General features: G+C 43.4%; 1 protein-coding gene across 7 annotated transcripts in view; it reads right to left on the reverse strand.

Annotated features, from left to right (window-relative positions):
• The window catches only part of CUX1 (cut like homeobox 1), a 280982-nt gene that overhangs the window by 59605 nt on the left and 197856 nt on the right, over nt 1-23521 (reverse strand). The window contains exons 13-20 of one of the 7 annotated variants that reach the window (XM_054209732.1): nt 19004-19052; nt 17873-17969; nt 16110-16475; nt 15056-15121; nt 13591-13692; nt 10538-11364; nt 8932-9097; nt 8202-8258 (exon numbers count right to left, since the gene is read on the reverse strand). In XM_054209732.1, coding sequence (XP_054065707.1) covers nt 8202-8258; nt 8932-9097; nt 10538-11364; nt 13591-13692; nt 15056-15121; nt 16110-16475; nt 17873-17969; nt 19004-19052 — 1730 coding nt within the window. Of the gene's footprint in view, nt 1-8201; nt 8259-8931; nt 9098-10537; nt 11365-13590; nt 13693-15055; nt 15122-16109; nt 16782-17872; nt 17970-19003; nt 19053-23521 lie in introns of all 7 variants that reach the window. The other 6 variants (XM_054209728.1, XM_054209731.1, XM_054209730.1 and 3 more) reach the window with 6 other exon arrangements.

A 23521-nucleotide genomic window follows, 5' to 3' on the forward strand; every position in this document is an offset into this window, starting at 1 on the left:
TTTACATTGTGCGCAACAATATTATAAAAGCTATTAAGGTACATTATTTTACACATCCTCGTAATCTCTCCATACTGCTTTACTTAATTTGTGATAAAATTGTTGAGAAAGGGTACTTAATGTAGGACAGTCAGTAAAAGTAATTTATCATCTTCCCGCTTCGGTGCTCACGTTATCAGCGAACTCATTTTCTGCATTCATCATGCAATCAGCCTATTATTTGCATATTAATCAGGCAGTGGACCATGAAAGAGCCGCATCCCAGCCAAATGCTGCACTATCTCAGGAGGAACACTCAGTAATTATCATACATCAGTGTTATGATGTGGTAATTGATTATAACATCTTTCTGTTGCCCCTGGGGAGTCCCACTGCTAACCCAGCTTCAGGCATTCTGTGCAGATTTTTCTCTGAAAATTAGAGAAACCATTGCTGTCCTTTTATTAGATTTTTTTTTTTTTTTTACCTTTACAATAGACAGCTCTCTGGGCATTTCCAAGTTACTTTTGCTTTTTAGAAAATAAAAAATAGAAAAAAATGAAACCTTCATTAGGAAAAAAACCACCTGCCTCAGATCAGAGAAAGTGAAAAAAAAACCAACCCCCCACCAAACCAAAACCCCCAAACAAAACAGTGGGGCTCGTTCTTGTTCATCCTCCCTCTTTCAAGGTCTGGTGGCTTTTTAGGTGCTGGTATCGCTTACATAATAGCCGTCCCCATCAAACACACCGAAATGTTGCAACTTCAATAGACAGTAATTGCAAAGTTCGCATAAAGGCAGTTAAGCTGCTTTATTTAGGTGCCAAATGAGAGGCTAATTTTGGTCCTCTCGTAAAGGACAAACGAAACATCTGCCAGTTCAAACTTGCACTATTTTTAGGACCCAAGTTCCAGAGGGGTAAAAGAGAGAAACAACGATAAACCACAAGCGCAGTTACGCTGCGGCGGATCTCACACCTCCTTGGTGTCCCCAAAACCGGGCAGGGAGGAGCCGGGGGGGCAGTGTCCCCAGTGTCCCACCCCCGTGTCCCCAACGGGGATGTCTCAGGAGGGGACACCGGAGGGGACCATCTCACGCCGCGTGATGGAGAGGGATGTTCTGGCCGGGCTACCTGCGAGGAGCTGGGGAGAGCTGGCAAGGGCAACGGTATTCTCCAAAGCAGCTTACTGTCCGGGGACGCTCTCATCGGGGACGCTCCAAGCGCTGACAGCCACAGGGGGATACTGTGTCCAGCTCAGGTTTTGCCAATAAATAGTATCAAACGGTCCTTGAGTTATTCTGGGGAACAACCGCTCTTTTCAACTCCACCATACGGCATTACAGCCGAAGAACTGTCTAAGCTGCTATCAGTAATATCTTTGATGAGCATAAATACGGGACAAATACTATCAAGACTATTTTACATTTCTCGCTGTCATTATATTTTCTCCTTTCATTGGGCTTATTAATTGGATACTTTTCTATTTTCATTTTTATTTAATTTTGATCTCAAATCCACTTTGCTTTGTTTTCAATGCAAGTTGTGTTTCTTAGCAGATTTAAAATAGTCACTGGATTTTTTTAATTTGCCGTTTCTCTGGACGGCTGGTGGCGAATTTAAAAACTTTCAATACCCATCAAATTAGATGAGACATTCATCACTTCTTCTCGCACCCTAATGCAAAGGACAGGCTAGAAGGTAGCTTTGAAGAGATTAATTTTCTAGTAATTTTCTGGTTTTTCTTCTTGGGAATGATTTGCTATAAAGTAATTTATCACTCCATAATCAGAAGAGGATTTCGTTGTTAGAGGCTAACAGGCTGTTTATTTCCCTGTTTCAGAGCTACCTGGTGGAGAAGACGGATCCCTCGCAGCTCCATCGCCATTATAAGACGGGAATAACAACCCGCCTCTTTGGTGCTAGCACACCTTTTCTCCAGTATTTTGGGAGGAAAATAGCCCATTATCTGTTCTTTGAATTGAAAGCAAGGTAATTTTCATCCAACGGAGGAACATTTTGCAATTTGCTGAGCAGCAGTCGGGCTGCTGCCCGGGGACGGCCGAGGGCGCGATGGCTATCTCCATCCCACCGCTGGCAGCCACGTGGCCACGGGGGCTGGACCTGCAGCCCCCTCCTTTTCCCACAAGCAACCAGAAGACCAACACGAGCTTCTGCCAGCTGCCAGAGCCTCCTATTACCAACAGAAAAATATCTGCTCCCTTCGGAGAAGAGCCTTTCCGACCTCTTCTGCAGCTGCCAGCCCACGGGGGACAGATCCTGGCCATCACCCTGGCTCCTGACCCCCCCTGCAGCCGCCTGGCCTTCCCGCGCCGCAGCACGACTGTGACGGCCTCGCTTGCCTTTCAGTGCTGCTCCAGTTATTTTTATATTTGGCTTTCTAACGTATCAGCTCATCATTTTCCACCCAGCTCCTCTGCGGTTGGCAGCTGGCAGGAGAATCCCCCCGCGCCTGGAAGCGGGGAGGGGAGGTAGTGGGGGCCCCCTCCCCAAAGGAGGCTGCTCATCTCCAAATGCACAAGCAGAGGGAAAAGAAAACGCTGGTAATTAATGAAATGAAGTAATAAGTAATGAAAACGACGAACAGTGGAATTTACAGAGAACTAATATTCAAGGGCCACGGCTTCTTTTAAACAAGGGCAGAAGAGAGCGCAAGGAAGTTGCACGCTGAGATTGGTGCGGAGGTTACAGTGGAAGCACGTCTGCCCAAACTACATCCACTTGTTATCCACTATTATGCTACCTGGTACTAATCCACCTGAGAAGTACAGCAGCAATAACGGTCTGGAAAGTTGTTTTTTTAAGTATAGTTTATTAACTATAGTCAATTATAGTTGATTAATTAATTCTATTTTTAAAAAATGAAGACTTTGCGAATGAGGCATTAGGGTGCCTGGAGAGACGCTACTGCAGAGCCGCGCGGGAACTCCTTGTGTGGAGATCCTCACACACACCAAAGGAGAGTGAGCGAAAGCACCCACATTCCCAAATTAACCACAGAAATAAAAGATAGCTGCAACCTGACTGGGTAACTTCTCCAAAATGAATGCTACGAACCCATAACCACATTTTACAGCAAATTAAATTTGTCTTCAGAATCCAGCAGGAGTCTCCTCTTTGCCGTATTAATATGAAAAGTGCGTTGGTGCTTTGTCATTATAATACAGCCGCAAGGAATATCTGCCTCGAAAATAGTGTTCGCTCTATGATTATATATTTTACTTTAGCACTTTTGTAACAGTAAAGCTATGACCACAATGAGCATGGAGTCATCTTCTGCACGTTTAATCCCTGGGTGGTTCAATGGACAGAAAAGAATACAACCAGGACAGGAATTGCCCTACAAATACTTATCTGCAAAGCATCGCTGGCGGACAAAGGGCTGTGACCATGCCAGGCAGCCTGGGGAGGACAGAGGCAGGCAAGAGGCAGCAGTGACCAGCTGATGGCTAGCAATGATAGCCAGTGTTGTATTAGGAGCCAACTTGAAACACTGACTTCACACTGCATTCCCAGGTCCCAGTAAGGTGCCTTGACGGCGGTTCTCCCAGCTTTATTGATACCAGAAAGGCTGCCAGGAAGGTTTTCGTGGTCCAAATGTCAGGAAAAAGGCACAGAATATGATCACAGGCATTACAGACAGACTACAACAGCTGCCCTTATGAGGAGCCAACTGATATCCTATGGTTTGAAATCCAGACAGCCACGGCCAACTGCTTCAGAGCCGCCATCCCAAGCCACACAGAAAGGACGGGGAAACTTCACCAGTATGGGCCAGTGTGTCTCAGGGTTAGCACGAAGACAACTGCTTGGCTGACTTAGTTGTTCAGCTCCAAACTTTAAAAATGCCTTTGCACCTAGCACAAAAGGAGACAACCTTCTCAACCAAATGGAAAGACTCAAAAACCAGTCCTCAAACAGAACCCACTTACGCAAGCAACTACCGCAGGCTGACCACCCAGCGACTGACAGCCACCTGGTCTCCCTTCTCTTCCATTTTATAGACCGCTTTAACCAGAACCATTTCATGTCATGTAATTTTATTAACCCGGAATGCCAGCAAATGACTGCAAAACAATTATTCTCTTTTTGATTCAATAATAGCTCAAATTTGGGTCAGCATCACTGGACTGGTCACTTGTGTGATCTCAAGGTACTATGGATTCAGGTCTCCACCGCCTCACCCCCGTTGCGCTCTGCAGCACCATCTCGGGCCCCTCTGCTCGTCCGAAACAGAACAGTACAATGAAGGAAATAATCATGAACTGCAGGGAAATGGGGGGTGGGAGCTTCTCCATTGCCACCATGTGGCCAGCGAGCTCTTCCCGTCTGAGGATGGTGATCCTGAATATGGATCGCAAGGTATGCTCCCTCCCCACTCTGCTTCCCTCGGAGCAGTCAGTGTGACAGCATCCTGCTGTTATCAGGTAAATGGGAAGATCTACCCAGTACGGAGTTAACTACCTGCCTGCTCAGCAGCTTCCACGTTGAAAAATATTACAGGAATACACCTGTAATATTGGATACCTGGGTTTGCCATCATTCCACAATATGGCTCTTAATTTGATAACTACGGTAAACCACAGATTGCATTCTGATTTTTTTTCAGATTTTCTTTCCCAAGGGATGATAAGAAGTAATCTCCCTGTTGTTACAAATGTTTTATTTTGAAAATAAAGCTTTTATGCATATTTCAGTTGATCTAAATACAGTAGATCTTGGGTTTTTAAATCACCAGATAATATGCAATTATCTCAAGCTAGATTCTGATTTTGAAACAAGCTCTAATTAGCTCCCCATTTTATGCTGCTATAATCCTTTCTTCAACTCCCATGAGTGTTACTATTGCTAAGCAGCATGAGGTTAGGAATGATGGATGATACCCAGAAAGGAAGACAAACAAAAGGGAAATTCAAAATCCCCTGAGATCACCCGCAGCTGTATCGGCAAATGAAGATTTCCACATTAGGTCATAGGACGACCCTTACAGCAACACATACCAAAAAGGCACGTCTTTTTCCCACTGAGTATTTGCAAGTCTTTAATGTAGTATATAGAGAGTGTACGTCCTTCACAGAGGATAAATACAAAAGTGAATAAAAATTCAGCTTTCCTGGGAGTAGCTACGGCACCAACAGCACCAAAAAAGAAACTCTGTCTTAACGTCATCTAGACACTCAGTAAAGAAATAAGACCCCCAAATAAAACAAACTAACAAGAGCTTTATACAGTACAAGCGTTTAGAAAAATATCCAAGCACATAAACCTTCCTCTGGCAGGTGGCCACTGGCCAAACCCAACCCAGCTCTGATCATCAGTGAAGCAACTAAATAAGGGCCAGATTCATCATGAAAAAATGCTGATGCAGTTGGGTGACACTAATTCAACTTTCTTCTTTTTTTTCATGTGATTTGGTCCGTGCTTTTGACACATAAATCATTAAAAAGGCAGATGTACCCAAGGGCATTAGAGCATTTAGGTGGAAAGAAATACACAGAAAAAATGTTAGAAAAGGCACGGTGATACTATTTTTGACCACCTCGGGTACAGACACCATTTTTGTATGAAACGTGTTCACTGAAACTTGCACAACATCACCGAAGCCTTGATGAGAGGTCAGAGGCAGAAAATACAGATCTATACGGTTGTAATTTTGGTATAGCCTGTGTTTTTTGAAAATTCACCCATTCAGCTTTCAGAGAAGAAAACCGAGCCTGGCTTCTCTTTGCTATTTCAAAATACATATATATATGTATGTTTATAATGCTTATCCATTCATCCCTACATATAAAAGACTGATGGGTCCATCTGTCCACGTGTGACAACGGAAAACTACTGGACAAAAGAACAGATTTTCATGAATGAGGTGTTAATCAAAACCTTATGATCTAGAAGCGTAACTAACTGGGTCAGAAATCCAGAAAATGTTGCTCGTTTGAGAGAACAGTGCCAAACGGTAATGAAAATACTCACAGCTAATAAAAGCTGGAGACGTTACTATGCATGTTGACACTCTGTACACTGAAGACCTTCTTGGCAAAGCACTCAGGAGCCACTGAATGTATTAGTTTAATTTCACTTCTTTCCCTTCATGCATTCAACAAGTTCCAAGCCAATTATATTACACGGAAAAGGCTCCAGACCTTTTCTCATTTTAAAATTGTTCTGATTAATTTCTGTTTTAAAATTACAAGTATGCAACCTGTTCTGCCTTGATTTTCCTGGGAAATGTCTCAGAAGACCAGAAAATTAGAGCCGGCTTTTTTTTTTTTTTTCTTCCCTGCCCTGGAGTGGAGGATCTTTCATAAATGCATAATTATTATTACCTTTTCCAAACTGTTTGCCGCACTTTTAAATACAGAACAGCTGCTAATAAAAGAAAATTACCAAACTGCCCTTCCTCATTCGAATAACTTGGTTGCGCTCTTTTGTTCTGTGTGGTGTCACAACCTTCCTTATTCCTTTATACAGAGAACGGCACCAAGAAAAGAACATCTAGTACAAAAATTTTATTTTTAATCATCGGAAAGGAGGAAGAAAAGGGCATGAGCCTGTTTTCTTATTTGTAAGTCTGCTTTAAGGGAAGAAGGAGGGCGATCATCAATAACGTGATTTTATTAGCTGACAGGAATGTGTCGCCTCACCAAATATTAGCTGAAGGGCAGGAACTGACAAGCGAGATCGGGAGTGTGGGAGGGAGCAAAATATCACGGCAGCAAAACTGAACTTCCTGAAGGAAATCACTTTTGGCGACCAGCCGTCCTCACGGGAATCCATAAGGTGGTCGGATTTTAATACCATGGGCTTGTCTTTCAATCTTTTATAATTACAGTTAGTCATAAATATGATGATTAGCAATAACAATGCAGCCTTTTCCCAGCTCCTCTGATTTCAAATTCCTCTTAAAATGGCTACAATTAATTACTCATATTTTCCATGCTGTCTTAGGCGTTTAACTGTGACAGTTACTCTTGCGTAGTACTGATGCTACAAAAAAGTAGTCAAAGGCAGGCTTTTAATGAACAGCAGCGTATAAAACGTCGCAGGAAATTTCCATGTTCGCTAAATGCTTGGCTATAAGTAACAATAGCCCTATGATTGCAAATAATTTTTTCCCATTTTGGTTTTGTCTTCATGGCTTGTTTCTACCAGGGGCATTTTTTTTTTGCTTTTATCTATTAATTTTCAACTGTTCTTAAGCAGAACGTGGACTGAATATCATGATGGATTTTCTTCTAGTAAAATCTTTTAGAATGCAGAACAGTTTCCCAGTAGAGAGGAAAAAGTTTGGTTGGGATGTTCAGAATACACCCAGAAAGCTCCAGAAAAGAAGAAAAAAACAAACAAACAAAACAAAAGAGTGTTTCGGTATGGCAGAAAGGTGGAAGAGGAGCACAACCCATCCTTCTCCGTACCCTGAAATGCAATAATTCTCCGACACAGAGCACTGGCTGTAAGTCGGGAGCAGGGCACGAGTATTTCTCTGGAGTACAGAACAGCCTGAGTGGTTTACGTCAGTTACGGACATCGTTGGTAAAAAGCCTGTGTGGGTAGAGTTTGGTATCTAACAGCAGGAACACAGCTGTTCTGTTCCAACTCCTTCCGATACTGTGGCCATCTTATAAAACCTTTGGCAACTCACTTCTCTTTGACACTCATCTTTGCTGCATCTGCTTTTTTTTGCAAACGGAAAGAGGAGGGAGGGGGGGAAAAAAAAAAAAAGTCGGCTTGGAATATTTAACGAAGCTTGAAAAAAGAAAGCCACAACGTGGTCTTTTCCCCCACCTTCAAATTAACAAAGCAGATTTTGTGCAAATGAAAGTGGTGGTGGTGGGGGGAAATGCCAGCGAGTAAGGCAGCTGGAGTATGTAGATCACATTACAAACGAAAGGCTTGTTTTACAGCCATTGTCACATGTCAAGTTGATAAGCTGAACTATGGTAAAAAAAACCCCAGCGAGCCAATGATCTCTAAGATGAGACAGAGTCTCTTTACCTAATATATGCAGCTAAATATGTGTACTCCCTACATCTGCCATAGCAACAGGGAGAGAACCAGGAATTAACTGCGTTAATAAAGAAATTGAAGGGTCTCCTGTATGATACAACAAAACGCGAGAAACCTCTCGGCATCAAAGCAAAAGAAACGTAACAAAAGCACAGAGAATTATTTCAGAGCAAATCATTGAAACCAGCTGATTACCTGAGCTTGCACATCCCTGCTGTAGGGAATCCTGTAATGATGTCACAGAGTGAAGGACTAGATAAGAGAGGAGAGGAAAATCAGGGAACAATAAAAGGAGATGCCAAACCACAAACTAAACATAAGCAGGCTCAACACATAGCAAACCGCCGCTCTCGGCAAGGGCACGCTGCTCGTTTGAGTCAGTGGCATTATAAGGGCACAACCGAGGCCAAACTCTAGTCCGGCCTGTCTGTATCAGCAGGTATTAGGATAAGAGAGAGCCACAATAAAAGCGTAATTGCAACACAGCGTTCCCCCTTTAAAGCTTAGTTCTTCTAGCTCACCTCCTGAGAAAGCAATCGATATTCTCCTAGGAACAATAAAAATCCCCTATGCAACCCTAGGAAACAGCGCACAAGTCTTCCCAGCTCTTTGGCCAAAATTTTTTGAGTTGCGCATCATATTCATGCCTCGATAATATCATCCTAATTAGGAACTTGATAACTGCTGCTTATCAATTACGCACAAACGAGCGCTTCGTTCGTAAACATTCCCAGCGCGTTCCCCTAGGGACCGGCTGGGCTGCGAGGGTGGACGCTGCCACTTCCAGTAACACCTGGACTAGCACTGGGTGCAAGTCTCGCTTACTGCAACTTTAACAAAAAAAAAAAAAAAAATTAAAAAAAAAAACAAACAACAAAAGACTTCCTCCTCCTCAACTCAAACAACATAGTGGAATTTTAATTACCTTGTCCTTGTTGCTGCCCTTGTGCAGGCAGGACACACTGTCCCAGCTCACCATTCAACCAGAGCTGCATACGAATAAATGGTTCTCGGCCTTTTTGGGTCAATTTACTCCATGGCTTTGGCCTGGAGAGCATGTCACTGACACTTCCTTGGGACAGCCCCAATACCTGAAGTGAAGCAACCAACAACGGCACGTTAACACATTTGATGTGGAAGGGGGGGTAATTTAAGTCACTTTGGTTTCCTTTAGTGCTATATCGCTCGAGTCACTTTTATATGGACAATTAGTAGAACTGCAAAATGACATCTGTAGGTAATGGGTGGAAATGCTTTTCTCCTGTCGTGGTTCCCTTCTGGAGCGTGGGTTTTTTCCTGCAGGAACGGAGCGGCAGCACAAACTGCAAAAGGATGGTGCGAGATTTGCATGCTTTTCATATTTTGTGTCAAATAGTTTCATCGGTTCTAACAGGAAAAACACAGAGTCCAGGCACACGCAGGCAGATAAAACAGGAAATGATTGGCACGTATTTTGTTCTCAAACAAAAATAATTGGGACTTTTGAGACTCGGCCTACATTTGGTTGAGGGTTTTTTTTGGTATGAATTATAACGATGTGTGTTTTCACCTGTAGCAGTGGCTGCGCCACGTAGGTAAATATTTAAGAATACAGCCGACTGCAGCAAAGGGGGAATTTCAGACAGGCGTAACGCAATTACTTGCCTGGAATTCAGCACAGGTACAGGGGTTAAAAATCATACTTAATGAAAGCTGCCACGGGATCTTTAATGACCCCAAGAGGTCAGGCTTTTCATTTTACATCTTCATGAAAAGGTAATAGCGCGATGCCAGCTCCTATTATACCATTGTATTGATTCAGTTCTTCATAGGAAGAAGAACCACCAGATGTCCACCACTTCTTACAGCCTGGGAGGTGTGTTCTGGTGGTCGGGGACCCCCCCCCGAAATCCCACGTGTTCAATGCTTAGGGCCCACAACGTGAGAACTCCAGAAAGCCTTATCGTGCATCGCGTATCTGTAATCAAACATTGCTTAAAACATCTCAACGCACACTAAGATACCAAGCACCAGGTGTAAGAAATGACTGAATTCTTGACTTAAGACTAAGGAGAGGTAGGGGATTTTCCATGTGTTTGTTTAAATACCCTTGTGTGCATTTCCAAATATTAAAAAAAAAGGAAAAATGCTCTTGTGTCCATTATCTTCACTTATAACAAATTTAAGACTCTCCAGTCACGACAATGGTATTACTCAAATATTCCATGAATTCATTACATTAAGCATGAAATAGTGAATCTCAATAATGTTTGCTTCAGCTTTCGATGTTTCTAAACTCGGAGGCCCCATTTCTAATTACACGTGGCTGAAGCCAGTCTTTGTATAAAACCTACGCAATTCACAAAACAGAGGGAAACTAATACTTTCCTTTGCGAGCTTATTTTTGAAATACTTAACATAACGAAGCAAAAACATTTTTCCGTAAGACATATGTGGCATATCCCCCTCCATTAAACTGAGCTCCGTGCCAACGCAAGGAGCACAACGCACATTGACAACACTGGTGTAAGAAGAGAGAACCGGTTCTTTACCTTTTCCCCAAAGATCCTTTGGCAGATGCCATTCTTTGCTAGCTTTTCTTTGACCTGCCGCGTTAGCTCTATCGTATCCACCTCCTGGTACATATAAATCTCATACTGCTCGGGTGTCAGTGGAGGAACTGAAGGTTTGGATGGCTTTGACAAAGACACGATAGGGGATGAAGGGAGGGGGCTATTTTGTGGTGTCTCACTGCGACTCGCCCCAGTCATGCTCAATTCAGAACTCTGGGAGTACGGAGATTCAGCGTTTGGCCACTCTTTCCAATACTCTGAAGAAGACGGTCCTTGGAGCTGGCTACGATCTGGCCTAGTCTGATTGCTGACCTTTTCTTTTCCACCACTGGCTTCCTCAACTTTTACATCTTCGGGAAGAGCTGTATTTCTTCTCTCATGCTGCACAGTATTCCACCAATGGTCCTTCCAAACACCACCACGTCCCAACTCATTTTTAACATGCCTCAACATACCCTGGGCAGAATCACTTACTCCGTGAAGCTCTAACACAGGTGCCTCCTGAGGCTCCTTTTTGAGCCCAGAGAGGTTCTGCAATGCAGAGATACTGGAATCAGTGACAGCTGAATGTTTCTTCAGGGATATGGCCAAAGGAGAATAGCTGGAAACCGAAGACATTGCAGGTGTAGATACTAGTTTGGGGGACAGGATAGAAATGTCAGCTTGAGATAAAGGTGGTGTTTTTAAGGCAGGTTCAAGGGCAGCCTGCTGTGCCTCCATTTCTCGTCGGGCTTGTTGCAGAATGGATCGAATAGCATCATCAGAATTGCCACTGCTAGATGCAGAAGGCGGCTGAGCCGGCTCAGCTATGAAAAACAACCAAAAGACTAAATGCAACAGAGGAATATGCTTTATATTCAACACGTGCTACTGCAAATATTTCCCTGTCAGAAAAAGGGCTGCAATACATTTCTGGATGGGAGGGAGGAGTTTTCACTAAGCAAAGGTTCGCACTTTTCAAAATAAAGTAAGATTTCCAAAGTTCTTCACTGGAAAATTTTTAGAGTTGACAAAGTGCCGGACATTTGCACGCACAGACCCAACTGCAGAAGTCTAGCACTACTTGCATGTTTTCCACCATTGTAAAGATTTTCAAATAAATGCCTTTGAAAATCAAGCCTTCACCTCTTCCTCCCCCACCCCAAGTGGTCAATAACATTTTACAGTTCTGTTTACGAAGTTATTTAACCTTTCGCTTCTCTCTGTCTCCACAAACGAATCGTAACACACACTCAATACTGAACACAGCTGCATTCACCTGGACAGACTATTAATACCCTCTTACAATATAAATAAGGTGAGTCCTTTTAACTCCAAAAATAAAACCCACAGATTACAACAAAGCGAAAGTTTAGTAAGAGACTTCATTGTTTCATTTGACAAGCTAAATATGCTCCTGCTTCCCGTTTTCTTGTTCTGTGGTCCCAACCACTGAAATAAACGGCTCTACAAACATGGGGCTGACGCCTGGCCATCACTCTCGGCCTTATCCGAAGCCCCAGAATGGAGCCACGGGCGCTTTCAGAAGAGATAACACCTAAACGCAGTATTTCAGTGGTGAACCAGGACTCGTGTGGCTGAGCTGCAGCAGTCAGGGATGAGCAGCGACTGGAACGTGGGTGCAGCATTATCTCTGCGGGGGTTTTTGCAATGGCGTCTGTTTCCATTTAAGTTAGTCTCCACTGAGGTCCCCAGTGCTTGAAAACCAGTTCCTCTGAAAGCTACGCTACAACGAATGGGGAAAGTGAAGCCCTGGACAGTAACAGGGAACCCCTACACTGCAAGAAGTGGCCTCAAAGTGAAATAAGATTTAAAACATGCTGTATTATTTTAGAAATTTTATGCCTCATCTGAATACATTTCCAAATTTGCCTCCCTACATTCCTTCCTGTCACACACTATAAAATACATGAAAAGCTAAGAAATGGGGAAAAAAGACAGTGGGACCATCTCTTCTGTTTTATCTACTGGTTTCATAGGGAGTTTTGAGGCTGAATTAGTATTTGAAAGGAACTCTGAGATTCTCAGATGACACACGCTACTGAACAACGTGCTTGCAGTTTCCTGCACACAGCCCACATTCTTCTCTATGTAACCATTGCTTGTATAAGCCATGTTAGTTAAATCATATATTAACTAGTCTTTTGTGTTTCGCCATGAGATTAGCTTAGTTTTCATTTAAAAGCAGCTATCCAGAACTGTAAATCAATATTTACTTTAAAAAACGCAACAGAAGTAACGCGCAGTGCTCTCTACTTCAGCATTAGCCCTTGGGCTGTACTGGAAACACTTTCGAAGTGGGAGGGCCATGGAGTAGACAGAAATGTTAACTACACGACAGCACACAATGAGAAATTAAACTTATCTCGGGCTAAGATGTTAAACTCATGATGCTTTGGGGAAAAGAAATGCTTTTTGGACTGGCCAATTCATTCACTGAATACATTCTGTAACCAAGAATAAAGTCATAGGAAGGTTAGAACTGGGTTTGCCTACATTACAGTTTCAGTACGTGATGTCCACAGCACAACAGGCCAGATCCTGACCTTCACCCCGACAAATCCATTCCGTTCCCTCTCCCATGGGGCCTGAGTTAGACAGAGGAGAAGAGAAAGCAGGAGCCGTTCCCTTTCCAAGGAGCAAACCGGTAGAAGAAAGGATGTTGCCGGTTTGTCCTGCGGGGCGACTGCCTGCGGGTCTGGCGTGGTGTAAAGGCGGCAGGGCGCTGCACTTGGGAAAAAGGAGTTTAGAAATCCCACAGCATCGCTCCCCCGGGAGCAGGGCAGAGCAGAGCGGGCAGAGCGCTGAGCAGAGACCCCGCCAAGCCGTGACATGTGTAGCCTTAACTTGGGCTGCCTTATAGATAGAAACAACTCCACTCAATAAATAAATAAATAAATAAATAATAAAAAAAAGCTCTTCAAACCTACATTCGAGGTTTTAAGAATATAATTAACTGACCAGAAAGCTCATGGTAATTGTTTTAATTAAATTCTGAACTAAAAGGAACAAGAGGCAAAATGAGACCGTACCTGTTTTCTGTACTTGCAGCTCCCTTTTGGCTTGTTCGAGAATGGATTTGATGGCTTCATCAGAGCCAGTCTCTGTGGTTCGGATTCTTGTGGTTATATTACCTGAAGGGGAAAACAACACTAATGACAACGGGAAAACTTCGATTTGTTTGGTTGTTTTTTAACACAAAGACAGCCAGTATACCGCGATGCGCCGCCAGCATGACCTGACGGCGGTTTACGTAGGGCCTTTACCAACATTCACAACACCAAGGTACTTAAACATAATAAAGGATAAATACCCTCATTGTGGGAAAGCCTGCCCGCTAGCTGCACTGCAACGACGAGAACACTGACAGCATCAGAGGAAGAACTAGGGGGTCATATATGCCTTTTCCAGGGTAACATATATAGGTCCATTTTTTCCCTTTCCTTTTTTTTGGAGGGGGAGAGGAAACAGGAGGGAAAAGAACCGGAGGGGAAAGGAAGAAAGCTAAAAACGTAAGATCAGGAATCACCTTAAAAATTGCATCAGCTGCTAGGCGAAGTAGGATGAGCATACATTCAGCCCAAAACAGAATTAAAAAGTAACTAGGCAAAAATAATTTTTAACTTTCTAGAGGTTAATACATTAAGAGAAACAGTCATTTAAACGCAGATACCATTTGAAGTACTCTCCAGCTAAGAGCTATGACTTGGTTGTTTGGTTTTGTTTTGGTTCTTTTTAACCACTAAGGGGAAGAAAAGGAGGGAAAACGACAACTGCGAATGCGACTGCACTTAGCTGCGTTCTTCATTACGAGATGATCAGTTGTAAGTGAGCTAGACGATTCCTGACTGGAGTCAAAAGAAGCACAGAGTTTCAGGGCACCTGCTTTTGTTTTTCCTTCTCCCTCTTGTATTGCTAAAGGAAAAATTCTGCAACTAATCTATAATGAAGAAAAACGTTTGTACTTCCTGTTCAGTGGTAATTTATCGATCTGATGTTCGCTTATCTTGTTATCTTTTTCTGACACCACACTGGAGTATCACGCTAATTTAACAGCGTATTAAAGCGTAGTTGTCAACATAAGCCCCATGAGAAGAAAGAAGTAAACCTAGAGCAGAAGCAGTATGCGACTGATGTTGGATTATACGTAATTGTGCAACTTTCTCCCTCCAAAACCACAAAAATAGCAAAGAGAGCATTTCAATAGGTCTGATGATTCAATAAAGCCACTTCTATCACTTCTCTCGTTTTTTCTGCGTAGGCAGTGAGGTTGGGAGTGGAAAAAGTACCCAAACAGCGTTACGTTAGTACAGCAGCAGCAGAATTAGAAAAAGCAAAGTGTTCATCTAACCCATGGTTTGTTTTATACTTACTGTCTGTTTTTCTATCAGATTCCAGGCCAGAATCAAACTGCACAGTTTTAAGGAAACACACAGCTAAAGCACACTCCACTCCCTAGGTATTGACTGCAAAGAAAAACACCTGCCTGTGACGTACCTTCAGACCCATTTCTTCGTTTCGGTACTTCCTGAAATAGTCTGTTCAGGTTCTGGCCTGGATTCTCTGTTGAAAAACAAGTTTGGTAAGAACAAAACAATCAGGGGATGGTTGCTCTGACATCACGGGCTGTGTGACATGAGAAGCCAGCAGCCTGTCTCCGGAGGCGAGGGTTCCAGCGGTCCTCGCCCCCTGGAGCCTTTGCCTGAGCGCTGGAGGAGCTGGCCGCTTGGGAAGAAGCAAGGCTGGCTGATTTGTTAATAAAGATTACAGCTACGTTCGGAAAGGAGATTAGACAGATATAAATAAATGTCTAGAGACACCAAAAATGAAGAGGTTAAAGATGGGCAGATAATCCCCTCAAGTACAACCATCAAAAGGAAGAACAGCTATAAATCTAACAGTGTGCGCTTTCAATTAAACAAAATCTAGGAAAATCCTGCCTGTCCTTTCCAATATTTCTTGACTGTAAACAACTTACTCTTCAGTTTCCCTAAATGTAAATCTCAGTCTTCGCTTAAGATGAATCACAATGAAATGCATGTTACTTCTTAAAATCACTGCCTTAAATATGCAAAGCTGCTTTAAATTAGGATTGTTTTTTAATTACTCATGCATCACCTATGAAGTTTTGTCAAAACACTTTGGAAAAAAAAGTCACACAAGACACAACAAAAGTCTGGCCTCAATAAACACCCCCAAATAAAAATTTTCAAGCATTTCTGAGGGCTGACACCCTCGGTAGCTACTGGCCCCTTTCAGCCGGTAGTCAGCTGTGACACAGAGCTATTGGGAAGCGCGGGGTGGAAGCGTCCCTGCTGCTCGCTCCTGCTGACAAACTCCAGTCAGCGGCTAAAAAAAGCAGAAGCAAAGATACTAACCTGCTCGGGTGCCGAAAAGCAGAGTTAGAAAGCTGCACTTTCTGTACCTGACATCTGATTGAGATGAAAACAGCAGCAACGCACAAGCAGCCCCATACGGGGGAGGCTTCCGATTTTTAACATTCGTCACTAACAGGAAAACAGGGCAAGACCCTCGGCCGGCGAGCGCTTACCTCTTTGTCTACCCTGGATGCTGCGAAGAGCCAAGATGTTCTGCTCGTCCGAGAGGAACTGCTTCATCTTATGAAATGGCTCCTTGCCTCTCACAGTCAGTTTATTCCATGGCTTTGGCCGGGCTAGTATCTCGCTCACAGACCCTTGCGACAGTCCCAACACATAATGTCCAAATATCCGCTGTCCGATATTGTGCTTGATCAACTGCTCTTTCACCTGACGTGCAATTTCGGCCGTGTCTATCTCCTCGCCTTCAGAGATGCTCCCAGCACTTTCTGACTGGCTGGGAGACGGGGCCATGCCATTTACGTCCGGACTTTGTTGTAACGGACTTTGGGAAGATATGGAGTTTGTGCTGTATGGACCTGTTGAAAAAATCATGCTTGTGCTTCCTGCTTCCTGCATTGCCTTGGAGTAGAAGGACTGCATTAGCTGTCGCTGGAGGAGAGAGTTTAGTGCAAATTTTCCTGTGGAGGCCAGGGGTAAGCTGGGGCTCGCCAGGGATGAGCTGAAAAAGTCTTGACTTAAACCCGTTGGTGAGAACTGGTGTGTACCATTAGTATTGGAAGCCTGCTCCCCCGCGTTGCGGAGCAACTGAGAAGGAGGGGAGGCCGGCAAGGTTGCAGGACGCTGACTCTCAGGCTGGTCTTTCCCTTTTCTCCTGGCTGACCCTACAAGGAAGGTCAAACATAATGCATTATGGGGGATCAAAGAGGGAAAAACCAAGATAAAAAAAAATGCAAAGTTTGCCCCGCAAAGGGAAAAAGTGCAGATTTCCAAGGGCCAATGAAGTGGCGGTGGGATTTTTTGTTTTCGTTTTGTTTTTGGTTTTGTTTTCTTTTTTTTTTTCATAATTGAAATTTTAATAAGCCAAACAAGGCCCCCAAAACAAACAACATGCATTTCATGTTTGCACCTTTCTTGTATGTTGCAGCCTGGAGAATCCCCCTTACAAACATTAAAACTAGAACAAATACATGAAGTGCAGTTACACATTTAAAATAAAGGCAGTTACAGACAGCAAGTCTCTTTGTTGTCTCTCATTCAAGACATTACTCATTGGACCTGACTGAACCCAAATGCAGCAAACATTTACATTTTGGAACAAACCAATTTGAATAAAGGAATCACCGTTAGGTGGATGCACCAAGATCACTCAGTTAAAGTCACAAAACGCTTCAGAATTCAGTAATCCCAGGGCCAGTGGCAACTTTTAACTTCCTTGCAGCTGCAAAAACCATAAGCATTCAAGGATCTGGAAATTCCATGACTTGCCATTTAAAAAATGTGCACACAAGATGTAAAAAGCCCACATTAGGAAAGCCAAATGGCACAAACACCTTGCTAAAAAGAAAGTATTTTGTTTTTCCAAGCTGACCTGCTGGTAGTATATCTAAGTGTATCAGACAGGAAGATTATTGTGTTCTACATGCAAACATTTTGCATAACATTGTGTGGGGGGAAAGAGACTTCTGGTGCCACGGATGAATTTGTTCCCAAAACACAAGACAGCCTCAAACGCTACCACTCGGTACATCTCGTAATGCCTCTCTTTCCTAGCCTTTAAAGACTCTCTGAGGTCTCCAAGTTTTCTTTTATTATCCAGCCTATAAAACTGCAGAAATCACACATTATTCGGTGTTCCTGTTGCCTGTTCATCTTTCCGCCATGCATTAGCTCAGCCATTCATCTCTCACTCAGCCCTCCCTCCCTTTACAAGACAGCAAACAAACCAGAAGAGCCGAAAATCGTGTCAACCTACCACTCAGGTCACTATTTGTGATACGCAGCGTGGCGTTCTCGGACTGCAAGGAGCGGTTCTTCTCCAGCAGCAGCACCTCCAGCGGTTTAGAGGCATCCTAAAGAAAATCAAAGTGGGAGGTTTGTTTCTCAAAGCATTGAGAGTCTCACTCAGGCACTAGAAAGGATTTCAGGAGAAGAAAACAAGTGCTCATCCCTGCTCTGAAGGCAGCTAGGGAATTCACCATGCATATATTTGCAGGAATCGCTCAGTGTTCCCGCCTGACCGCGGAAGAGATTCACTGTTTAATTTTCATTGTAAATCATTCAGCAATTCTGCGTTATTTCAAAATGTGTAACGGCACATTCTCTTAATCCTACTTATCTTAAAATGGTACCGGCACACTTCCAATTTAAAAGCTGTAGATTTCTTTTCATCTGATTAAAATACGAGTTAAGATTATATTATTATTTTAGGTCAACTGACCCAAGTTAAGCATTTCATTGAAATGCTGCGTTCCAGCACAAACAGTTTGTTCAAAAATAAAATCAGTCACAGAAACCTGACATTTACCTTCCACTAAGTACCTGACCCTTGATCATTAAAAAACACGTTGAAAATTAATCCCAGTATATTGATATTTAGTTGAGATTTCAGAAGCAGGAATTTAATTCATAACCTTTAAACTTAAGTAAGATTAATTTGCTGGAATAGCAGAGCTTTCTCCTGCTTTCTCAGTACAAAAAGGTTTCTTTTCTTTCACGAACATTATTTTCAAGGCTAACAAAGACTTAAAAATGCTAAAATCCTTGCTCAGCGCACTGCCAGTACGAGAAACATGCAAATCTCAGCGTGGCTGTACACTGACTCTAGTGTCTTTAAAAGACTCAACTTCACAACACTACGGTTATCCACTCCAGCACAGCTGAGACGTCATTCTTTGTCCTTGACCACTTAAAAGAAATTAACAGGCAAAACCTGTTCAGTTCGGCTTTTTACATAAAAAAAAATAATCAGGAAAACAATGATGAACCTCTATGTCGCAACATCAACAGGAAATTCTCCGTGCAACACCAACGAATTGCAAGACAAGATTTTTGCTCGTTAACTGAACTGCTGAAGGAATTAAGAAAACAAAAGTAGGTTCAGTACCTGCGCACCAGAGCTTTCAGATGGTGCAAACTCCATGGATTTCAATATACTGTGGAAGGCAGAAAAAAGATTATTTTCTATTTCTTCTTTTCATAACAACCCCACTAATGAGCATTAACATTATCATTTCCCACTCCGAAGCGACACTATAAGTGGTAACTACTTTCCTTGCAGTAACACAGCCTCATAATGAATATAGAATAACTATTCAAACTGGTTATTGGATAAGAAAATTTTCTCGAGCATCATCTAAATCATTGCGTATGCAATCCCACCAGGCCAGTTTACAGCGTAAATTTAAAGGTTAATAAGGATATAACATTTTAAGCTGTCAGAAGGGATATAAATTTTTCTGCGAAGCTTGAAGGGAATAAAGGTTGTAGCAAAGCAACAAAACGGGGGAATCACCAGCACAGTTCCAGTACTTTCTATAATATACACCAGCTCACATATCAAGGCAAATATGCACAAATAATCTGCCCGACCAAGACACTACAGGCTAAAAGGCAGTTTTTCATTTTAATAACCTCCCAGCTCTATGGCAGAGGGAAGACACAATGGCACAATATTTCTTAAGAAATATGAAAGATCCAAATATTTATAAGTACATGAAGAGAAGAATCTGATAGTCTCATTGTCAATATTTTATATAAATACTGAGCGGTCAAAGGACATCTCCCTTCAAAGTCTTGCAGTTAGAGCTGTATTGTCGGGCAAACGAGATCCTTACAGGAATACGAACTTATTACTGTACTTTGACTTATAATTTTTTTTAAATAGTCTTGCTGCAGGCAGGACGCTAAGTTCCTCAGACTGAAGCAATAAATGATTTCAGCTTCTCATTGCACAAGGATGACATTAATTTGTTGAAGAAAAATACATAAACAGATATAGATAGTGTTTATACAGCATTTTTCACGTATAAAGCACCAGGAACTTTGTGAGGCAAGTAGAATATGTTTAACCATATATATTAAATGTGGAAACTGAGTCAAAAAAGGCAGAAGGCCAGTATTAACACATAGGGACTAGTTCTGGATGCCCCCAGGAGTCAGCCGGGCACCCAGCACCCAGCAACTGCCGCAGACCACGTGGCGTCCAGCTCCTCTATAAATCTGTCCGTGCATTAATCCAGAATTAGATGCCCATTAAGTGGCGCTCTGGAAATCAACGGCCTCGGTGACTCATTCAAGATCACACAAAGTCATAGCAAGTCCAAGAAAAAAAAAATAATAAAAGTCGTTCTGAGGCAGAAACCTCGTGCATTTTCACTGCATACCTCATCGCATACAGTGTTAATTCTGACAGGCACGCCTACAAATATAAAAATAAATAAATTCTGGCCATCAGTTTCATCAGACAGCGTCATTGTATGACACCTCTCGCCAGCAGAAATCGCTGTAGATTACAGCCATCATCCAACACACAAGCACAGAAAGTAATGCTGTTAAGACTCTGTTTTACGTGGGCACAACAGCTCGCCCGCAGGCAAAAGTGCCTCTTTTCTGCCATTAATGGAGTCGTGCCAGTCAAGGAGAGAGGTTGTGCAGCAAGTAATGGTCCACGTTATCGAGATCCTGGCATTACATGGACATCACAGACATGTGTACTCAGGGATTTCTCGGGACACCTCTTCAGAGGCACAGTGTGTCCACCGGGACTGCAAGGTGCTGGGGGGGATAAAGGCACAGAGATCCATCAAGGGAAACCCCAGTCGCTGCTGGGAACTGTTTCCATCCTCCCATGGATTCTGCAGAGGATGGCCTCTGAAAGGATACCAAGTCGTAACGTAGGGCCTCATGATGGTTGAATAAGGAGAGTTATCTGAATTTTAAAAAAACAATTTGTAACAGCAAATGATCACACCGCAAACTTCCCACGGCACATCACAGGTGTTTCTCCCATTTCCGATCCGCAGCGCACTCGTGATGCCGCTCTCCCAGTAATCCCCACTTACCACACTTGGCTTTGCCATGCAGAGTGTTCCTGGAGGATACCAACCGCCTTCCTTCGGGACAGGACTAAACCAGAAGCAGCCGCACGCTCTCGCAGGAGCGGCCGCGACGTGCTCTGGCCGCCACCCGTGCTGCCTACAGAACCTGACTGAAATCCATCGGAAGGGCAAAGTAAGCCTGAAGGTATTTAATGTGTGCATCGGGCTCTCGGCACCAAAAGTCTGGCTTTAGAGCTCTGGTCCTGCTGTGCCCTGGCACTTGCAGAGGCTGCTCTACCAACGCATTTTGGTTCCCAGCAGCCGCTGCCAGCTGGGACCTTCCGAAAGGATCCTGAACCTGCATTTTTCAGCGAGCTCGGAGCAGGCACATGTATTCAAACCCTGCCTGGAAACTTACTGACCTCTGCCTACATCAAAGTGGATTCTATGCTACACGAAACAGCCTTCTGGCAATTTCACAGGCAATTTCCTATATACTTCAAACCCAAAATACACTAAAAACCAGGCTGATGGTATCTTGAATTGCCCTTAGAGGAGTATTCACTAGAGCGGGTTCATTTTTTCAAAAAATGTGAAAGTTAAACATGTCAAAACCGGCCCTCCAAATGTGTCACAGAAGAGACATTTTCCTCAGGAATATGAGGAAGCAAAATGTTTCCCTTTGGATTCCAGGAATATCTTCGCCCATGAGATCTGCCCGACTCAATCTGCTGCTCCAGATCAAGTTCGCTGCTTTTTAAAGGAATGATCTCGTGACTTGAATCTGCACATCTAAGACGACTTGAAAGATCTTACTCTAAAGCAAAGTGTGCATTGGGACAGTCTGACTGCCTGTTCCTATGATCCCAGCTGCAAAGGCAGGAGGGTTAGCACTGTCGTAATACTCGAGAGGGAGCTGAAAGGACACACAGAGCTCTCAGATCTCAAAAATAGGTTTAAAAGCCATTTGGCACAAAAGCCAATGCAGAAAGCAAGGAATTCTCCCATCTCGGATCCCGACGTGGACCCAGTTAAGCTCCTCCAAGGTTAGAAGTTGGCTGATAAAGATCCCCCAGCCTAGAATGCCTCTAACATCCTTGGGAGGATTCCGGAAAACACGCCAGTGCCAAAACAACTGAGAGTTTATACTCTTTCTTCCTTACTGACAAGATATCTCTTTTCTTGGTGCGTATGTGCGCTATGAGCAGCTCATTTCCCTCAGTGTTTCAGGGCACAAAGTAGGCATCGTAGGATTCAGGCTAAGGGCCGCCAGATGTACAGCAATAGACTTTTCGTAGCTTCACTTCCAATCGGACCGTCACTCTCAGGCGATGTACATCTGGATTCTGGCACATCTTTTGGACCAGATGGGAGCAGAGAGGGTGGCGTGAAGGAGCTGCTGAGACGCCGCCGCGCCGCCAACATCGACAGTGCTCTCACAGAGGGTCTTAGCCCCCCGCCCCCTCCAGCAGGACACGGATGAACCCCAGGTCCACCTACAAGCTAGCTGGCTGTCCCTTCAAAGTCACCTGCCCAGATGAAAAACGTCACCCACAAATCAGGGGATATAAAGGCTGTAGCAGCCCCGAGAAAGAGATTTGATTAACTGGCACCCCACAAGGGCCGCTTCCAGGAGATTCTCCCATCTCTTTCACTGCAGGCTCATCTTGTAACAACAGGAACAGGCAGAAGCACCAGATGAACACTCCCGTGTTTTCTCCCGGACCTTTTATCTGCCTTCCCATCCCTGCCCTCATGTTGTAAAAAAGAAAAGGAAAAGAAAAAAGGCACTGCCACCAGGAACACAGGGATCTAAATGAGTTTTGTATCTAAAGTAAAGGCATTAAACCAGGTAGGATTTAAAACTCATTTGCTGTTTTGCCACATTCACATTCTAGTAACTCATGTAGCAAATCGGAAGGTTGCGGCTTAATTCCCATACACTGCTTTGCATACGAGGGTATAAACCAGCTGAAATCTGAAGCTGCTTTTCCTTAATGCAGAACAGAACGTGGACGTACCTACCCGTACCACTAAAACGATGAAGCTTTTTTGAGACCGGTTAATATTCAGGTATAATGACCAAAGAAACGGATAACTCATTTCACTGGACAGAAACTCTATACCCACAGCAGGGTGTGCTGCAGCGAACCAGAACCGCGGCTTGGCTACAAGAGCACCAGGGGCTGGGCTGTCCTCCGGCTCCCCAAACCAAACCTGCTTTCCATATTCTCCGGGGACACGTAAACAAAAGCACATGACTCCCAGCCTCACCTGAAATACCTCATTAAACAAGGTTAACATTTTTTCAGTCTTCTTAAAATACACACCAAAATGCCAGAATGATGAAAGAAGGGATGGAGCTTCTTGCAGTTATTTAAACCGTGACACTAAACATATTTCTAGTCAAAAAACTTCTCCTCTGAACCTGACAGCTTATCTTGTTATAGTTTAAAATGAGGCTCTCTTAAGTCTCTTAAAAAACCCCTTGAAATAGGAAGAGGCTGTTTGTGGCTTCAGTTTAAAACCACAATATATTAGCAAAAATATACAGTGAAACAAGCACAGCATTAAAATGCTAAGTG

This window comes from Rissa tridactyla, chromosome 7, assembly GCF_028500815.1.
Source record: "Rissa tridactyla isolate bRisTri1 chromosome 7, bRisTri1.patW.cur.20221130, whole genome shotgun sequence".
Classification (NCBI taxonomy): Eukaryota; Metazoa; Chordata; class Aves; order Charadriiformes; family Laridae; genus Rissa; species Rissa tridactyla.